General features: G+C 43.3%; 2 protein-coding genes across 5 annotated transcripts in view; one reads left to right on the top strand and one right to left on the bottom strand.

Moving 5' to 3' along the window:
- Window positions 1–8,837: 8,837 nt before the first annotated feature.
- On the top strand, window positions 8,838–14,487 carry H3-3B (H3.3 histone B). The gene is made up of 4 exons (XM_089654900.1): window positions 8,838–8,983; window positions 11,218–11,352; window positions 12,354–12,507; window positions 13,724–14,487. Exons 2-4 carry the CDS (start codon window positions 11,225–11,227, stop codon window positions 13,850–13,852), a joined length of 411 nt encoding a protein of 136 aa, XP_089511026.1. The 5' UTR covers window positions 8,838–8,983; window positions 11,218–11,224; the 3' UTR covers window positions 13,853–14,487.
- Window positions 14,488–14,526: 39 nt separating this feature from the next.
- Window positions 14,527–17,065, bottom strand: part of LOC149444142 (uncharacterized) — a 114,562-nt gene continuing 112,023 nt past the window's right edge. For all 4 annotated transcript variants that reach the window (XR_016306552.1, XM_089654899.1, XM_089654897.1 and 1 more), the window contains one exon: window positions 14,527–14,685. Coding sequence is in view for 3 of the 4 variants with exons in the window: in XM_089654899.1 (XP_089511025.1) it covers window positions 14,651–14,685 (35 nt within the window). In the remaining variant the exon portion in view is untranslated. The remainder of the gene's footprint in view (window positions 14,686–17,065) is intronic.

Below are 17,065 nucleotides of genomic sequence, written 5' to 3'. Positions count from 1 at the left end.
GTAAAATGACAGAGCGGGGTCAGTGCATGCTGAAGCGCACAGTGCGGAGAAGTAGCCAACTGTCTACAGAGTCAATAGCTAAAGACCTTCCAATTTTTTTTGGCCTTCAGATTAGCACAACAACAGTGCATAGAGAGCTTCATGGAAGAGGGGGTCAGATACAGTGGTGTAAAGCACGCCGCCACTGGAATCTAGAGCAGTGGAGACTTGTTCTCTGGAATGACAAATCACGCTTCTCTGTCTGGCAATCCGATGGATGTGTCTGGGTTTGGTGGTTGCTAGGAGAATGGTACTTGCCTGACTGCATTGTGCCAAGTGGAAAGTTTGGTGGAGGGGGGATTATGGTGTTGGGTTGTGTTTCAGGGATTGGGCTTGGCCCCTTAGTTCCAGTGAAGGAAACTCTTAAGGCGTCACCATACCAAGACAATTTGAACAATTTAATTCTCCCAACTTTTCCTTTTCCAACATGGCTGCGCACCAGTGCACAAAGCAAGGCCCATAAAGACATGGATGAGCGAGTTTGGGGTGGAGGAACTTGACTGGCCTGCACAGAGTCCTGACCTCAACCTGATAGAACACCTTTGGGATGAATTAGAGCTGAGACTGCGAGCCAGGTCTTCTCGTCCAACACCATTGCCTGACCTCATAAATGTGCTTCTGGAAGAATGGTCAAACATTCCCATAGACACCCTCCTAAACCTTGTGGAGATCCTTCCCAGAAGTGTTGAAGTTGCAAAGGGTGGGCCAACTCAATATTGAACCCTACGGACTAATACTGGGATGCCATTAAGGTTAATGTGCGTGTAAAGGCAGGCCGACCAATACTTTTGGCAATATAGTGTATATCTACAGCAGGTAAAATAAGTATTGAACACATCACCATTTATCTCAGTAAATATATTTCTAAAGGCGCTATTGACATTTTCACCACATGTCGGTAACAACCCATGCAATCCATACATACAAAGAATCCAAAACAAATAAGTTCAGAAATTAAGTAATGTGTAATAAAATGGAATGACACAGGGAAAAATTATTGAATACCTGAAGAAAGGGAGGTGCAAAAAAGCATGGAACGCCAACACAGCAGCTGAAATCTATCAGTAATTAGAAAGCAATCCTGCCCCTTGTCAGTGCAAATTAACATCAGCTGTTTCAGTCTCACCTGATGGCCTGTAAAAAGGTGTCTCATTACCAAAGTGTCACACACGAAACATCTCATGATGGGTAAAAGCAAAGCTCTCTCAAGACCTTTGCAACCTTATTGTTGCAAAACATACTGATGGTATTGGTTACAGAAGGATTTCTAAACTTCTGAATGTTCCAGTGAGCACTGTTGGGACACTGATTTCTGACAGAGGGTTTAAAAGAATTATCAGAAGAGTTTTCCACGAGCCAAGGACCACTTGTGAAGACTTCAGAAAGACCTGGAATTAGGAGGTACAATTGTTTCAAAGAAAACAATAAGTAATGCACTCAACCTCCATGGCCTGTAAGCACGTTCACCACACAAGATTCCATTGCTGAAGAAAAAGCATGTTGAATCTTGTTTAAAGTTTTCTGTACAACATTTAGACAAGGTTGTGAAATACTGGGAGAATGTAGTCTTGTCAGATGAGACCAAAATTGAACTCTTTGGATGCCATAATACACACCATGTTTGAAGCTCACATGGCACTGCACATCACCCCAAAAACAACATAGCAGCAGGGAAGTTTGGAAGTGGGAACATCATGGTGTGGGGATGTTTTTCAGCATAACACATATTGGCAAACTTCATATCATTGAAGGAAGGATGAATGGAAAAATGTACAAAGACATTCTTGATAAAATTCTACTGCCATCTACCAGGATGATGAACATGAAACGAGGGTGGACATTTCAGCAAGACAAAGATTTCAAACACAAAGCCAAGGAAACTCTCAATTAGTTTCAAATAAAGCTGCTAGAATGGCCCAGCCAATCACCTGACTTGAATCCAATAGAAAATCTATGGAAAGAACTAAAGATCAGAGTTCATAGAAGAGGCCCAGGGAACCTTCAAGATTTGAAGACTGTTTGTGTAGAAGAATGGGTCAAAATCACACCTGAGCAATGCATGCGACTAGTTTCTCCATACAGGAGGCGTCTTGAAGCTGTCATTACCAACACAGGAGTTTGTATGAAGTATTGAAAATTTTTCAGTTAGTGTTCAATACTTTTTCCCTGTGTCATTCCATTTTCTTACACATAACTTAATTTCTGGATTTATTTGTTTTGGTTTCTTTGTATGTATGGATTGCATGGGTTGTTACTGACATTTGAAAATTTCATGTCAATGGCACCTTTAGAAATATATTTACCTAGAAAAATGGTGACGTGTTCAATACTTATTTCACCTGCTGTGTATATAAATATAGAGAGATAAATCATTACTTTCACTGTTTCACAGTATAAATTAACCCCTTAGAGTAGAGATTATTTGCTAATACAAAAAGCATGCTGCTGCTGCTAAATGTCTTATATTGACCATACATGTATCCATTTTCAGGCAAGAATATTCATACAAATATTTGTATGAAAATTCTTTGTACATCTGATGAAAAGATTTTGTTTGAAAATTTCACTTGCTTTTAAAAGGAATGTATTTTCTGAAAGAAAACCATATACTGTCCGAAAAATTAGTTTGATCGAGAAGTTTTTTATTCTACTTCTTCAAATGTTCCCATCACTGTGGTCGAAAACAAACGTTGATTTCACTCCACTAACGTTTAGAAAATCGAAGGAGCGTTCTTAAATTGAACATTTTCAAAGGAAAAATGTGTTTACGTATGCACATCATAAATTACAGCAGGCAGAGGTAGCTTGTATCAAGCTACCTGCCTATGACAGGGGAGTCTGTCATGCATAATGTTATTACAATCTTGTCTGAAAATCTGCAAAACAGCATTTTTGGTCTTTTTAAAAAAAATTTTTGTTAGATAAAAATGTTGATCTCGGAGTTTGATGATATGTACCAGATTCAAGCTCTGATAGTATATACAACTCTTCTGTTATTCTCAGAGTAGATTAGATATTTTGTTCCCTAACCATATAGCTGGTTATTTATATTACCACTATATACAGATATTCAAGAATACATTGCCTTTTTTTAAACTGTACATATTAACTAAACTATACACCATGCTTTTTTGAGGTTTTTATCCAATTAATCGAAACAATAAATCGGCCAAGTAATCGATTATGAAAATAATAGTTTCAGCCCTACTGCGCTGCACCAATGGTGCATGTAAACTGAAGCACATCCGTGTGAAAAGCAGTCTTATAGAGGACTCAGAACAGTAAGGGCTCATTTAAATTTGCAGTGTAGGGAGTGGTAAAACCCCATAGTTAAGACATGTTTTTACCACCCCAACTGCGCACCCCCCTTTAGCTGTAGTGACCAGGGGTGTACATATGTCACAGCAGGACCTATACACCCTGTCTTGGTGGGTGTAGCACCTGCCAAGCATGACCCATTCAAAAATAATGAGTCTGCACTGCAAGTGCCCTGCAACTTTTTACAGTACAGCAAACAAGGAGTGAAAGCAGGCACTATTGTGTTGCTTTCACACTACCTGCTTTAACCCCTTGGACCCCGCAGAAGCATACAGTTGCAGGCACTTGCAGAGTGCCCCCATTTACTTGACTGGCAGGCGGTATAGGATTGCCACCTCATCCCTTTAAAACCAAACACATATTAACCAGTTCCGCACCGCCCTATAGTAGAAATACTACTACGTGGGTGCGCAAATCACGTGTGTATATATACATGTGATTTTGCAGGTAGAGAATAAACAGGTGGCACACACACCTAGTGCATTATCCAAGGTTTATTGAAAGGTATAAAAGATAAAAACATACTCACAGACGAAGCATCTCTAAAAGCATTTGCATAATGACGATGGCCACAATGGCAAGCAAGGTGTTCCAACTGTCAGTGCGGTCAAATGGCTGACACGTTTTGGGGACGAGTCCCTTTCCTCAGAGCTACTGACCAGCCTGCATACTGCCTCCCACACCCTGTTAGTCTTTCAAAATTATGGAAGACATCAATGGTCAGTAGGAAGTTGTAGGAGGTGGAGGGCAACACTTGGCTTTTTCTCTCGCAGCTTGTCTCCTGTCCTGCAGCTCCCTGCTGCTACGTCTCTGCCAAGCTCGGGCCTCTGTCTCTGTCCTGAACAGTATAGTAAAAACACGCACCTTTCTCTCTGCTCCCAACACACACTCAGATTATGGGAGGCAGTATGCAGGCTGGTCAGTAGCTCTGAGGAAAGGGACTTATCCCCGAAACGCGTCAGTCATTTGACCACACTGACAGTTGGAACACCTTGCTTGCCGTTGTGGCCATCGTCATTGTGCAAATGCTTTTTAGATTCCTTTTTTGTCTGCGAGTATGTTTTTATCTTTTATACCTTTCAATAAACCTTGGATAATGCACTAAGTGTGTGCGCGCCACCTGTTTATCTCTATCTAGTGGCTAATCTCCCCATCTGAGGAGGGCTGCACCCCTGAACCATTTCCTTTGGTTGTCGCTGTCCTGGTTCCCTTGGCTTCCCTTTGGCTGTGCATTTCCTGAGGCGCTGGAGAGTACATACGACGTGATTTTGCAGTTCCGGGTAAGGGGCCTACCCGCACCGCTATTTGCGGCCTCGGCTGTCAATCACCAGGTCCCTTCTGGTGATTACTCGCCGGCACCTGCTGATTGACGAGTACCTCTGAAAGGGGAGATATCTGTATGTAGACAATACAGATCACTACCCTGTCAGCTCCTGCACACTGCTTTGTATAGCTCTGCATAGCACAGACATACAAAGCAGTGGGCTTACAATGAAACACACACACAGCCCGCATAGTAAACCACACACCAGCACACAGTTAACCCTTTGATCACCCACATGTTAACCCCTTCCTGCCCAGTGTCATTAGTACAGGGTCAGTGATACCAAGTCAGTTCCCCCCAGTGTCAGAATGTCCGCCGCAGTCTCGCTATAAGTTGCTGATCGCCGCCACTACTGGTAGAAAAAAAAAATTTCTAGTATATATACCACCATTTGTAGATGCTAGAACTTTCACATAAACCAATTAATTTACACATATTGGGATTTTTTTTTTAGCAAAAACATGTAGCAAAATACATTTTGGCCTAAATTTATGATGAAATTTGATTTTTTTTAAATTTTTTTACTGGACATGTTTTAATAGCAAAAAGTCAAAAATAATGTTTTTTTTTCTCAAAATTGTCAGTTTCTTTTATTTATAGCGCAAACAATAAAAATTGCACAAGCGATCAAATACCACCAAAAGAAAGCTCTATTTGTGGGACAAAAAGGACATAAATTTTATTTGGGTGCAGCGTTGCATGACTGCGCAATTGTCAGTTAAAAAACGCCGTAACACAAAAAAATGACCTGGTCAGGAGGGGGGGGGGGGGGATAAATCCTCAGGAGGGCAAGTGGATAATGAGGCTATTTTATTGCAGATAAGGCACTAAGTGAGTTTAATTACCACCTTAATTAGCAACAGAACCTGTGTAATTAATTAATATGTGTTCGGTTTTAAAGGGCTGAGGTGGCAACCCTAAGGCGGTAGCACCCACTAATAGCAAGGTGGTTAAATAAAATGTGCATTTATTGTTTTTGTCTGCAGGAGCCTGGAAAGCATTGCACCAGTGATCAGTAGATTGCTGGTGCCACGCAGGTCTCCTGCAGACCTTTCAGAATATCTGCTTGCCATACGGGATGTATGAGCCAGCAGATATACTGACAAGAAGCTTCAATGAACTACCACGGTGCTTCGAATTTGCCAGATAGTAAGGGGGAACTTCTCCCTGTGCTGTCTGTCAGGGGGTGGGGGGGCAGCTATGGGCACATGTTTATTTCAGGTACTTACTGTATATAGCGCTGTCAATTTACTCAGCACTTTACATATATATTGTACATTCACATCAGTCCCTAACCCTCAAGGGGCACAGAATCTAAGGACCCTAACTCACATTCATACATACACATACTAGGGCCAATTTGGACAGGATCCAATTAACCTACCAGCATGTCTTTGGAGTGTGGGAGGAAACCGGAGTACCTGGAGTAAACCCACCCATGCACAGGGAGAACATGCAAACTCCAGGCAGTTGGTGCCGTGGTTGAGATTTGAACCAACGACCCTAGTACTGCCAGGCAGAAGTGCTAACCATCTAGCCACTGTGCTGCCCTACATGTTACATATTCCACCCTAAAAACGGGTGGAATATGTAACATGTTCCCAAAGGTGAACTTATCCTTTAGCCTGCAGGACATTTTTTACTACTGCTGTAAATATGGCTAATGTAAAAACTCAGTGTTCTTCCATAGCTGGGAGCCAAAGGTGGGACATACCTGCCAACAGAAAAAGAAATGGCTTCACACCCCTGTACTCATGTAAACGCTGACACTTTATTGCATCAATGTTTACCTGGACATGTGCTACAATGTATCTGAAAACACACATATTTAATGCCTATGTACATCTGTGTGCACAAGGCCTGAAAATGAATGTTGACCTTTAAACATCAATTATGCAGTGGCTGCCTATGGGAAATAGATCACACGGGATAAAATCCAACTTTCCATCTGCAGAGAAACGTTTTGTAAATAAATACGTCATTTGTGAAGACTTTCCACCCCTGACAGCAGGTCAGGAAAAGCAATTCAAATTCTAATCAGAATCCACCCTGATCTAAAGGTTGGTATTGTGTCCAGGGACATGCCATTGCAATGTCTACACCCGCCATTGTGTCTCAGCACCTGGGATGGCAACATGCTGGGATAAAGGATATAGAAATGATAATTACTGAGACCCTAGGAGGAACTGTCCATCACTTTTCCCAACACTCCTCAGAAACACACATATACTGTCTGCTTTTACACATTAACCACTTTCCCTCCAGAGGATTTACGCCCCTTCCTGATTAGGCCATTTTTTGCGACACAGTGCTGTGTTACTTTAACTGACAATTGCACGATCATTCAACGCTGCACCCAAATTCAATTTCTGTCCTTTTCCCCCCTCCAATAGAGCTTTCTATCAATGGTATTTGATCACCTGTGTGTTTTTTATTTTTTGCACTATAAAAAAAAAAAAAAAGGCCAACAATTTTGCTATAAAATATATCCAATAAAAAAATTTTAAAAAATCTAATTTTGTCATAAATGTACGCCAAAATGTATTCTGCGACATGTCTTTCCTACAAAAAAAATCCCAATATGTGCAAATTAATTGGTTTACATGAACGTTATAGCGTCTACAAATGGCAGTATAGATACTGGAATTTTTATTTTGTTATACTAGTAATGGCGGCGATCAGCGACTTATAGCGGGACTGCAGCAGGCATTCTGACACTGGGGGGGAACTGACTAACTGCCACTGACATCCCCAGTGACACACTAACACAGTGATCAGTGCTAATAAAAAGCACTGACACTGTACCAATGACACTGGGCAGGAAGAGGTTAACATCTGGGATGATCAAAGGGTTAACTGTGTGCTGTTTTACATGAAGTGCTGTGTGTGTTTTACTAGGGATACATGCTGCTTTGTATTTCTTTGCTGTGCAGAGAAATACACAGCAGCATGTCCTTGCTGGCAGGAGAGAGACCTGTGTTGTTTACACACAGGTCTCTTCCCTGTCAGTTCTACACGGCAATCGCCAGGTGCTGGCCGGGAATCTCCGGCCGGGACCCGGTGATTGACATCCCTAGCCATCAATGGTGGTATGGGTAGGGCGGTGCACTTGTGCGCCCCCTACCCAGAAATGACACGCACACACACTATTTCTGCTATAGGGTGAAGGGGAAATGGTTAACCAAAAACCTTGCTGAAAGTAGGACTAAAGGCAAAAGTTTTTTTAATTTTAGTTTTGGGTATGTTGGAAAGGGATTAGAATTCATCCCCTCGGTTTGTCCTGGTGAACTTTATCGGTTAAAGTAAAAGAAAATCCACCAGAGCAAGAATAAAAGAGAGATCTTCCAACGGGGTTACCAGGGATTTCCTTCCACGTCTTGTGGCTATGGGACAGGAAGTGAAGGGAAATCTACCCAATAGACCACAGGTGAGAAAACAATGACAGGGATTATCATCTTCTCTAAAGCCTGGTTCACATCTGTGCGGGTGGTGCCACTGAGTGACCCGCACAAATACCTGCAGCCACCCCACCCACACAGAGGAATGCAGGACCCATAGGCAGGTGTCATTGTACAATCAGATTGGATAGTGTAGGGCCACCATAGAGGGGATTGTACAATCAGATTGTATAGTGTAGGGCCACCATAGAGGGGAGTGTACAATCTGATTGTATAATGTAGGGCCACCATAAAGGGGATTGTACAATCAGATTGTATAGTGTAGAGCCACCATAAAGGGGAGTGTACAATCTGATTGTACAGTGTATGGTCAGCCTTCCATGAAGTTTGGTCAGGCTCACATCTTCTACCATTAGGCAGCCTTCTGAGCAGTCAGTGTGGTGAGCTCCCTCCTGTCTCCTGGCTGTCACATACAGCTGATATCATGGATCCTCCGTGCTCCATGCTCCATACTCCTTCTGCTGCCTCCACCAATATTGCGGAGCTTTGAAACAATGCAGGATACAAACAGGCTCGGATTCAGCCAATCCCGGTCCAGGAAGAAGCACCGTGCGTGATTGGCTCGCTATAACTCCAAGATCACCAATAGGGGCGCTCAGCTAAGAACCAATGGGAAGCTGCCAATTTCAGCATTCGGCACTCAAGTATTTTAGGGTGGGACTGAGCAGCGAGGAACGCCCACTATAATCCCTGCTACCAATCATAGAGCGGTAAATTGGTGACAAACGCTCAGTGAGCGGTGACGTAGCCTGGCGAGCGTCGTACGGCTATATGAAGGGCGGTCCCGCGCAGTGAACTCCAGAGACGACTCCGGGTTAGATAGCGGACTTGTGCTGAAAGATCGGTGAGTATGGCTGGCGGCGGGATAAGTAAGGCCTGTATGGTGACGTTATTGGAAGGTGCGGGGTGTGCTGAGGGGAGACACCGGAACGGTCCATAGCTGGCCTTGACTGCCCGGTCACGGTCATGACGTCATCTAGCGTTGGCGCTCCGTGACCTCCCTTGTCCGCCATGGCCTATCCGGGCAACCTCTCGTGAGGGTGGGACCCCTATTAGAGGGAAGTCATTGGGGGGGAAATCCAACCCCGTAAACGTTGGCGTATGTCTGTGTCCCCGGTGCAGCGTTTCCCTCGCTTCCTGTCTGTTGTCACCAGAATAGGGAGGACGCCCCTGGCATAGCAGCAAACCCTACAGGGGTTACAACACCTCTCATCCACATCTGAAAGGCTTCGTCTGGGCTTGTGCTGTGGATGAGGTCCTGTAGGAAGGTGTCAGTGCTCAGTAGAGGTGTGGGCACACGGCTGATGGAAGCTGCATGGTGGGGAAGGCACAGTCATTACTAAGCAGGAAGCAGAGTCTGCCTATGGAATAGAGAAATGAATGGAGGGCTGTTACTGGGAGGATGGGCTGATCTTCTGGATCCAAATCCTGCTATCCCTCTTCCTTGGATGTCCCCTCTTTTTGGTATGAAGAGGGGGGGGGGGGGTTACTGCAAGGGTTAAATGTCTGCAGCATGTGAGGGGTGTGTAGTTTTTGTTTTGGTGTGGGTTAGTGTGCGTCATGTGGGTCTTTTTTTTTTTGGGGGGGGGGGTGTTGCCGTGTGTGTGGTGGTGTTTTTGTTCTTTAGAGGGTAGGAAGGTGAACTCCTTGTCTTCAGTTTATGTATATAAAATCCTGAAAGAAAAACCAGCTCCTATCTGATGGGCAGCCTTTCTCTGCTGTATGACCTCACAGGCCGTGCAGGACCAGCCATCCATTGTAGGTGAGGACCTGGGCACAGCTCAGTCCTGGCTTGCTGGGGGGGGACTTGCGGACAAAGCCAAGCTCTCATGGTAGCCATACACTCTGAGAAATGATGTCTTTTCAATTGATCTCTCAATAGGTATAATAGACCTACAAAATCTATCAATAGACCGCACAGGGGAAGTGGATTGATAGTTGGGAAAACATGGCTGTACTTTGATCACATGGTTTCCCCATGCTTCCTCCTCTGGAGTTTGACTATCATCTGTTGCTGTCAGTTATTATGCAAAACAATCTTTAGCCAATCAGAAGGGAAGCTTTTGATAAAATAGAAGCATGTGTGGACATCAGTAATCTGGGGGGCTGTGAGCTTTTAGTAAAGCTTTGTTGTTGCTTATCACCTAGCTGGGCTGTGTGTGTCCATAGACAGTGCCGGCGAGTCATGCCCCTGCTTCCTCCCTACAGGAGCCTATGGATTACTGTCAGAGCAGGAAATGAGGGGAGCGGTGCTGCAGGCAGGACAGTGCTGGATCAGTGCGAGGAAGCAGGAAATGTTTACAACCCACCAGCCTTGCTATTCTGCATGGTCTGTGTAACTGGGGGTGGGTCTGCAAACTTTGTGGTAGCCATATTTCCTCCTACCCCTCCTGAGATCACAAAGGGATTTTTAGTGTGAAGTACAGGTACCAGGCTCACCCTCTGAAAATCCTGCTTTCCAGAAAGTATGGCTCCAGTACTTTGAGGCCTGGTGCACACCAATGCAGTTTTTAGCACTTTTTGCAGAAGCCTGCTACAGTCCACATGGTTTCCTATGGGACACGTTCACATCTATGCTTTTCAGCTGCTGCATTTTTGGGAAGGGGCAGACTTTTGCATTTAAAAAGAAAAAAAAGGGGTTTGGTTTAATAGACTTCAACGGGGATGTTGCAGAAAAGCATGTAGTGCATTTTTTGCTACATTTGTTGTTGGTTTTTTTGTTTTTTTTTTTATCTGCTCAACCACAAAGTGGCCAAAAAAAAACACGAAAAATGCACCGCAGCAACGGATCAAAAGCAAACTGCATAGGTGTGAACCAAACCTGACTCTGACCTGGAGCTCATGATGTGTGGACTTGTTCTGGTCACTGACCAGTGAGAAGTAATACAACTGTTGTATCAGTATGATGAGCAAGTGGCTTTAGAAATCGGCTGCCCTGGGCAGCTTCCATGCATCCTCCAGCTAGAATAGCTATGAAGGAATGGCTTGCAAAGACTTGGAAAAAGGGGCTTGCATGACAAATTGGACCTGTTGTATCACACATGAATGTATACTTATATTGTTTGTTTTTATTTACAGATAAATCATGGCACGTACAAAACAAACCGCCCGTAAATCAACTGGAGGAAAGGCCCCACGAAAACAGCTGGCTACAAAAGCAGCCCGTAAAAGCGCGCCCTCTACAGGTGGTGTGAAGAAGCCCCATCGTTACCGGTAAGCTGTGGTCTACCGATTTGTTTGTAACAATTTGGTCTTGCCTTGATGCTTGCTAAAGTAACTGACCATACATACAGGCACGCAGACCATAAATACAGGCGTGCGCGCACACACAATACATACAGGCACGCTTTTCTTTCTTTTTTTTTTTTCCTCTCTACAGTTAAGTAAATGATCCAATAATTGCAGTGGGTGTGCAGATCCGGGAACTCTGCTTAAACATGTCACTGCTGGAGTTCCCAAGAATTATATAAAACAGGTGGTTTATCTTTTTCATTTTTTTTTCTTTGCCACGTAGGTGGACTATGGGATAGATTTACTAAAACTGGAGCACACAATTGGCTTCTAATGGCAGATTTGAGAATGCAAGCTGATTGGTTACTGCTCCAGTTTTAGTAAATCGCCCCCTATGTTTTTCAGTGCATTTTTGTTTGGCATGCTTTTTCTGTCCTGTAGCTAAAGCCCAGATCCTACTGCCGTTTAGTAGTTTAGTGAGTTTAAACTGGAAGTGCACCCCCTCCCCCACACTGCTGTGTCTGGTGTGTGGGGTTTTTGTTTTTCTCTCTACAGTTAAGTAAATGATCCAATAATTGCAGTGGGTGTGCACATCTGGGTACTCTGCTCAGACATGTTACTGCTCCAGTTTTTTTAGTATATCGCCCCCTATGATTTTTAGTGCATTGTTTGGACTACTAAGCGGCAGTAGTATCTGGGCCTTGGCTGCAGGACAGAAAAGGATGCCAAAGTGAGTTTAAAGTGGAAGTGCACCCCCTCCCCCACACGTGTTTTATTAATCCACTCCTACCTTGTGTGATAGGTTAGCTGCAATTATCACTCATACCAGTGAATCCTGATTGTTATGCTGCTCTCAAGTTCCACATGTAGAATGTGACCTTGCCTTCTTCTGTTCTACCTCATTGGGAGAAAAGTCGCTGGTACAGAATATCCAACTTCTGGAGTTGGAATATTAAACATCTCACTTTTGTTGCTTGTTTCAGGCCTGGAACTGTTGCGCTGCGTGAAATTCGCCGTTACCAGAAATCAACAGAGCTTTTGATTCGCAAGCTCCCTTTCCAGCGACTGGTGAGAGAAATTGCTCAGGATTTCAAGACTGATCTGAGGTTCCAGAGTGCTGCCATAGGTGCACTGCAGGTAAATCCCAATATACTTGCTCTGTTAGCTGGCACTAGAGATCCTCAGACATCCTACATCTGAGTGGCAGATCTAGTGAAATTGGGGTGCTGGCAGAGATGTGTTGAAGTATGAAGGTTGCCATTAAACTAGGAGAAAATCCTAAGTAGCCGAATGGCTTCACAGATCAGGAACAAGTCTGGGGATCTGGAAAGGCAGTCCTTGTGTGCAGATCCTTTCCTAGTAAAGGATTTCAACTATTGACGCAAGATGGGCTGCTTGATGGGTGGGGCAGGCAATGGCAGCCTTCATGCTTCTGTCTCAGATCTGTGTATAGTGTGCTGGGGATTGGGTTCTGTATATAGGGGAAAGAATTGATAAATGTCAAAATTGTGGAGGTTTAGGACCAGCAGGGCTCTTGTGATCATGCACAGCCTGTTTATCCATGGAAGGCTTTTCTTCCAGCAGATTCCACATCTGCACTGTCCCTTGTCGATCCGTTGCTTCCGCTGACTTCTTCAGGTCTGGCATATTCTTGATATACTACTTCCCACCCACAGCATGCCAAGATTGTACACTGAGCTCTGCATGTGTAGTTTGTGTACAATGAGGAAACTTTAACAGACCTTGATGGAGCTCTAGAGTAAATGGGATATATGCAGTCTCTTCTGCTAGAAATTTTTTTTGGGAGTTGTTTTAGTTTTTGTTTTGTTTCATACCTGTCACTGCTGTGGAATTGGTATACAGCAAAAAGGAGGCAGGACTTCTAACTTGCATACTTATTGGCAACACTACCAGGTAGTGTTTTCATGCTTTCCAGCTCCATCAGTCTGGAATTCTGGGTACCTAGGTTGTGGAATGCAAAGAGGTTTGAATAGTGGTCCCCAAGGGACTGGTGAGCCTTATTTGTTGTTTTAGGGAGAGTAACTAGGTTTTAAATCTAGGCAGCACAATAGTCAAGGGTGGGAATGGTTTGCTTTGTGTATCAGCCTGCTTATTTGCAATAGCCAGCATTAACAAGACAAGCAGTTGGCAAATGTTCTGATTCTTGGTGCATGTCTTCAGCTTGGTCCCTAATTACAGAAAGGAATCTGTTACCTGGTTTCCTAAACTAGGCAGTTCTGATCTGTATCTTCACATCAACAACCTGGGGACATGATTGCGTTAATCAGCTGGTTCATATATTGTTTGCTCATGATGGCACACCTCCCTAATACCCTATCTTTGATCCTTACAGGAGGCTAGCGAGGCCTATTTGGTTGGGCTGTTTGAAGATACCAATCTCTGTGCCATCCATGCCAAGCGGGTGACCATCATGCCCAAAGACATCCAGCTTGCTCGCAGGATACGAGGAGAGCGGGCATAGTCGCATGTGGAAACTTGTTTTATAGTAAATGCCGTATATATTACTTTGGTTTTATTTCGTGTTTATTTTATATAAATCTGTATTTTTATCTTACAACCATTCCATCTGCCACTCAGGGTGAATGCTTATGATCAAGGCTGTCCTTTGCTGCCTGCATAAAGCAGGGACTTTAGTGTAGGGACAGCAGGTGCTTTTTTGCTATTTGTATGATGTTGGTAAACATGTTCCAGGGTGCTTTGCAGCCAATGCAATAACTTGTTCTATGGATCTCTCAGCTTGAATAGTTGGGGCAATGCTGCCCTCTAGCTGGTTCTGTCTAACTGCACCAGCCAGACACAGGGACACATTCACCTTTTTCAGTTGTGTTCATCACTCATTTCACAGGGTTGGCCTGCAACTGTATATAGGTACATCAGATTACCATACTGGGAATTCTAGTCTGATACCACTGTGATACTTGTGTCTGTTAATTCACTGTCTCATTGTAACTCATAGCTATGTAGTTGAGTTATTGTTCTGGTGCTTCTGAAGTGTGCAGATTGATGTGTTAACAAGGCAGCTAAACACAATGTGCATTTATGAAAGCTATTTTCTATTGTAGTGTCACTATTTTAAATTAAATGTTTTACAGTTAATTTTTTTTTTGTGTGCTCCTTTTACTTCACACTAGTCACTTCATATAAAAAATATTTATTTACATAATTGAATACAAGATACATTGTGGCACAATGTAAAGGTAATCTGGAGTTATGGCTTGACATTCCTTGGTCTTCATTCAGTACCTGATGTAGTATTAATTCATACAAACCATTCTGTATGCTTGAATCCTACAGCTGTAATAGAAGCATACATTTACTTTATATTCACACCACCTGTGCATAAAAACTGATATATTCTATGCAAGTCAAATCTGTATATTTCTATTTTTGGGATTCTTCACACCACGTTTGTCTCCATAAGGACCCAAAGAACACAACATTCATTGTGTGTGGTTTTGTGCAGAAAGGAGGAAAAAGATACTTGTGATGAGCAGGGCACAGAACTTTAAGTACCTGTCTATGGCTCTGCAGAGGCTATAAACACTAGTTACAATTAAGAGACTAACTGCTCTTATGGAATAGTAATACTTACACTTGGGTTAGGTTTACACTTGGTGCATGCTATGTTGAATATAAAGGATCATATAGTACTGGTATCAGCAAAGGCCAATAACTTGTGTGAAACTTGTTTTTACAGGAGGCGTAAAAAAAAAAACAACCCCATGCTAGTACACTACCCCAGTTTCTGACTGGCCTAACTTTTGGACCTTACTGTGATTCTTTGCACTGCAGACACTTTCAATCCATCAGTAAATCCCCTAGAATGACCCCTGCCTGATGTAGCCTTCTAGGCAATGCTTGTGCCTTTTAGGCATGCTGTGGTGCTTTTTTTTTTTTTTTCCTTGGGGAACCCCTGGTCATACTTCTAAGGAACAAGGTAGTCTTGGACCATAGATTATCCTGCTCCTTAGGGTTAGCTATGGTATCCCTCCAAACCACATCTACAGTAGTTAGAGACAAACTCCCCTGTGCTTCCTACTCTGAGGACTATGTTAAAGGTTATAGTTTGAGATATATATATATATATATCTCATAGTCCTCCAGGGTAGGAAGTTTTGCCTCTACCTACTGTAGAAGATGTGGTTTATATCGATCTCTCTATCCACCACCAATGGCTCATTTTATGAGCCAACATGCTGAAAGTTAAGATTCCCCCCTACACTTTTACATGTTCACTCCACTGCATTGGTGAGTTTCCAGGGCACCATGCCTCTGTGTCCATCATAAGTCTACTACTTTTATACTCCTATCCTATCTGGTGGATGTTGAATCCTCAGCTAATGCTGCTTTTGAACACAAGGCTCTTGCAGCAGCATTCTGAAGCAGCTGTTAACCCTTGTGTGAATTGGGCCTGTGCACACAGTCCTGGTTTTTACCCTGACATTGCCCACACTTCCTAATCCCTGATTTGGGATGTTCAGGGGTCTATAAACACTATCCCTGTGTCCTGTACAGTATGACTAAGATAAAAAGTTTGACATACCTGTAAATGTAATATCGAAGACTAAGGGCACAGGCTGCCCCCTCACGTTTGTTCCTTGGTTACGCTACATTGCTTGCTATAAAACGGAGGACTCAGGAGTGGGGAAGTGCCCTGTCCTCAAAAGCTTTGCCAGTGTCCAATTACCTCAAAGTATGAGTCTAACATGGGGTCTATGAGTAGTTATATCCTGTACTCCAAGAAATGGCATTTAGGGCACTTTCACACTAATCTTGCAGGCAAAACTGCATATACTGTTTTTTGTTTTTTTTACACCGGACATGTGACTTAAACACAGATGCCTTTTCAATGGGGCAGTGTTTTTATTTTTTGCCTGACCAAACATGCAGCAGACAGGTTTGTTTTTTTTTTTTTTTTACACTGCAATGGACCACTGTGAAGACATACATGCATCGGCCACTTTATTGGGCACCCCAGTTCAATTGCTTGGTAACACAAATTGCTAATCGGCCAATCACATGGCAGCAACTCAATGCATTTCGGCATCTAGACATGGTGAAGACAACTTGCTGAAGTTCAAACCGAGCATCAGAATGGGGACTTAAGTGACTGTGAACATGGCATGGTTGTTGGTCTTGGCTGGTCTGAGTATTTCAAAAACTACTGCCCACCTGCAATTTTCACATACAACCATCTCTAGGGTTTACAGCGCATGGTCCAAAAATGAAAATATCCAGTGAGTTGTGTGGATAAAAATGCCTTGATGATGTCAGAGAAGAATGGGTGGATGGGTTCGAGATGATAGAAAGGTAACAGTAACCCAAATAACCACTCATTACAACCAAACTACACAGAATACCATCTCTGAATGCACAACATGTTGAAGCAGATGGGCAGCAGCATATAACGCCGGGTGCCATGCCTGTCAGCTAAGAACAGGAAACCAGCTACAATTTGCACAGGCTCACCAAACTTGGACAATAGAAGATTGGAAAAATGTTGCCTGCTGTGATGAGTCTCAATTTCATGTGCAACATTCAGATGATAGGGTCACAATTTGACATGAAAGCATAGCTCTATCCAGCCTTGTATCAACAGTTCAGCCTGGTGGTGGGATGGTGTGGAGGATATTTTCTTGGTACTAAGCAGCCCAAAGTGTGCCAACTGAGCATT

The sequence above is a fragment of the Staurois parvus genome, unplaced genomic scaffold, assembly GCF_062004578.1.
Source record: "Staurois parvus isolate SC_StPar_1 unplaced genomic scaffold, SC_StPar_1.0 ptg000813l, whole genome shotgun sequence".
Taxonomy (NCBI): domain Eukaryota; kingdom Metazoa; phylum Chordata; class Amphibia; order Anura; family Ranidae; genus Staurois; species Staurois parvus.
The sequence above is the reverse complement of the archived record's forward strand: the minus strand, read 5'-3'. Positions and strand labels throughout refer to the sequence as shown.

Coding starts and splice junctions, on each gene's coding strand:
- H3-3B (XM_089654900.1), top strand. CDS start 11,225: ATGGCACGTACAAAACAAACCGCCCGTAAATCAACTGGAGGAAAGGCC. Junction 11,353..12,353: donor AAGAAGCCCCATCGTTACCG/GTAAGCTGTGGT, acceptor TGCTTGTTTCAG/GCCTGGAACTGTTGCGCTGC. Junction 12,508..13,723: donor CTGCCATAGGTGCACTGCAG/GTAAATCCCAAT, acceptor TGATCCTTACAG/GAGGCTAGCGAGGCCTATTT.